The sequence below is a fragment of the Pterocles gutturalis genome, unplaced genomic scaffold (assembly GCF_000699245.1).
Source record: "Pterocles gutturalis isolate BGI_N339 unplaced genomic scaffold, ASM69924v1 scaffold2196, whole genome shotgun sequence".
NCBI lineage: Eukaryota > Metazoa > Chordata > Aves > Pterocliformes > Pteroclidae > Pterocles > Pterocles gutturalis.
The window spans coordinates 1-2,601 of NW_010097456.1; the positions used below are offsets into that span (position 1 = coordinate 1).

General features: G+C 56.7%; 1 protein-coding gene across 1 annotated transcript in view; it reads right to left on the minus strand.

The window, feature by feature from the left end:
* Positions 1-2,434: 2,434 nt before the first annotated feature.
* SPATA20 (spermatogenesis associated 20) overlaps positions 2,435-2,601 on the minus strand; it is a gene marked incomplete at its 5' end in the record, with an annotated part of 8,734 nt that continues 8,567 nt past the window's right edge. The window contains one exon of the mRNA XM_010087970.1: positions 2,435-2,601. Within this exon, the coding sequence (XP_010086272.1) occupies positions 2,435-2,601 (167 nt within the window).

Consider the following 2,601-nt stretch of genomic DNA (forward strand, 5'->3'; position numbering starts at 1 on the left):
CCAAGCACCAGGACCCTGCTCCATCACCCCCCAGGCACCCGGGTGGGCTGGAGCTCCCCGCCAGTGCTGCCTCCTGCTCATCACCCCAGGCTGGAAAACCATGCTTGCAGCAAATCCATGGCATTTGCAGTGAAATAGGTGGATAACGAGGAAGGAAGCATCGCTGGGAGGGTTTAACCACCGTGGTCGTGCCGGACCTCATGGCCAGACCTTCCTTCAGCACTGACGGTGATGAGGAGCAGCCCCCATGGGTTCCCCAGTGCCCAGCCAGGGGACACTCCAGGGACCAGTGAGTGGGTGCCGCAACCGGACTCGAACCCAAAGCCCCCTTGCCCAGGCCACAAAGCCAAAGGGCTGAAGCAGCCGGGTGGCTCCGGGGACAGGGCAGACCATGGGGGTCACACAGAACGGGGCCACCAGCGCCCGGGAAGCAGCAAGGCGGAGGCACGATAAGGACCGAGGTGCCACAACAGCAGCTATTTATTACAGAGAACTTTCCTTCCTTTTTTTTTTTTTCCTTTTTTCCTTTTTTTCCCTGAGAGGTGAGTTCAATTCATCCTGACAGAGGTTCACAGCACATTTTTTGCCCAGCGGCTGCTTACGGAGACGCTCCAAAAAGCAAGCCCAGAGCCAAGGCAGCTGGTGCCTGTGCCACGGGGGCTGGTGGGCACCGACACGAGCTCGAGGCACTTGGCACATTGTCCCCAGCACTGTGCCACCTCAGGGACAGCTGCCACATGCAGACCTGGCCAGCCATGGGGCTGAGACATCTGGGGTTCCCCGCAGGGTGCTCAGCGCCAGCCCCGCTCCCCGAGGATGCTCTCCTGGCACCGACACAGCACCGACCCGCTGCGAGTGCTCATAGGGACGGGTGTCAAATCAATCCCTGCAGCAGAGATGCCAAGTTAGAAAAAAAGAAGAAAAAAAAAAAAAAAAAAAAGAGGAAAGCAGCCAGCCATCTGCCAACCCAGCATTTTTCAGCTGGATTTCCAGAAACACTTCAGCTTTGAAAACCAACAGAGGAGAGAAAATAAACCCCCGTCCTCTTCCACAAGCATAGAAAGTATTCGCGAGATGAGGTGCAAAATTCCTCTTTGACTTCAAAGGCATTTCTCCTGGCCCGTTACCCCCAAATCCTGGCAGAACCTGCTGGAAAGCCGGCGGGCAGCCCGGCTCAGTGCTGCGTCGCTGCCAGATGAGGGGATCCCATGGACCAGGCAGGGGGTGCCGTGTGGAGATCCCTGGGGTGCCGGGGGGATGCTGGAAATGGGGGACATTGGGAAGCAGGGAGGAGGAGGAGGGACAGGGTAGGAGGAGAGGGAGAATAAAGTTTACACTGCAGCAAAGGGAGCTTGTGTGGCTGGTGACAGCATCCTGCTTCTGCCAGGTGGGTTTTCTCCCTCTGCTCGCATGCAGAGGTGCCAAGACCCCATCGCCGGTGTCAGCAGCCCCCAGTGGGGATGGGCGAGACCCTTGCGCCAGCCTCAGCTGTACTGGGAAAGCTCAGAGCAAACAGCCCCCTCCTCAAACACTGCCTGAGAAGTATTTTTAGGGGTTGTTTTATCTTTTTTTTTTCCTTTTTCTTTTTTTGGTTTGGGTTGGAAGGGACCTTAAAGACCATCGAGTTCCACCCCCCTGCCATGGGCAGGGACACCTCCCACTGGCCTTGAACCCCTCCAGGGATGGGGCATCCACAGCTTCTCTGGGCAACCTGGGCCACTGCCTCACCACCCGCACAGGAAAAAACTTCCTCCTAATATCCAATCTAAATTTCTCCTCTTTTCAGCTTAAAGCCATTACGCCTCATCCTTTCTTGTGCTGTTACTCAAACTTGAGGTCTCTGTACCCCTGGCACGGCCAGGACGAGATGTCTCGCTGCTGGAAGCATGTAGGCTGGGTCTAGCGGCACGTTTTCATCAGCTGTGGTAATCAGCAAGTTTTCTGCACGCACTGCGTATTAACTTAATGTGTGGTACAACCTACCCTGTAATGGAAAAATACCGCGGCTGTCAGGACCAGCAACACGTTCAGAAGCACTTGACTCCGAAGTCATCCAGGTGCTTTTGACAGTGTTACCCCAGGTTGCTATAGGAACCCGAACAGTTTCCCATCTGACTTCTCCATTAACGCTGGGATTTATGTTTAATTTGTTTTCCTTTTCCTTGGCGAGAAGAGGCAAGGAGCGGGTGCAGGGGAGGACGTGCTCCTCAGGGGGTGTCTCCTGACCCTGCCAAAACCTGCGACATGGACCGGAGCCGGTTCTGCCGAGATGCTGCCCAAGCAGCCGTGCAGGCAGAGCCCGAGCTGAGGCAGGCAGGGAAGGGCAAAGCAGCTGATGTCCAAGGTGGGTTTATTATGGGTCTCTGACATTCCCAGGCTGGCGTGACAGTGTCTCTCCCCCTTTGCCTTCCTGCAGGCAGAGGGGCCAGCAGGCTCACGGGCAGAGCAACCCCCGCAGCTCCTGGGTCGAGGTGACGGGCAGGGAGCAGGTAAAGTTGCTGCAGACATAGGCAGTGGCTTTCCCATCCTTCCTCTGCAGGGACGCCAGGAAAGGCAACTGGCGGTAGAGGAACCCAGCGCTGTCCCCGTCTGCCAGCACCA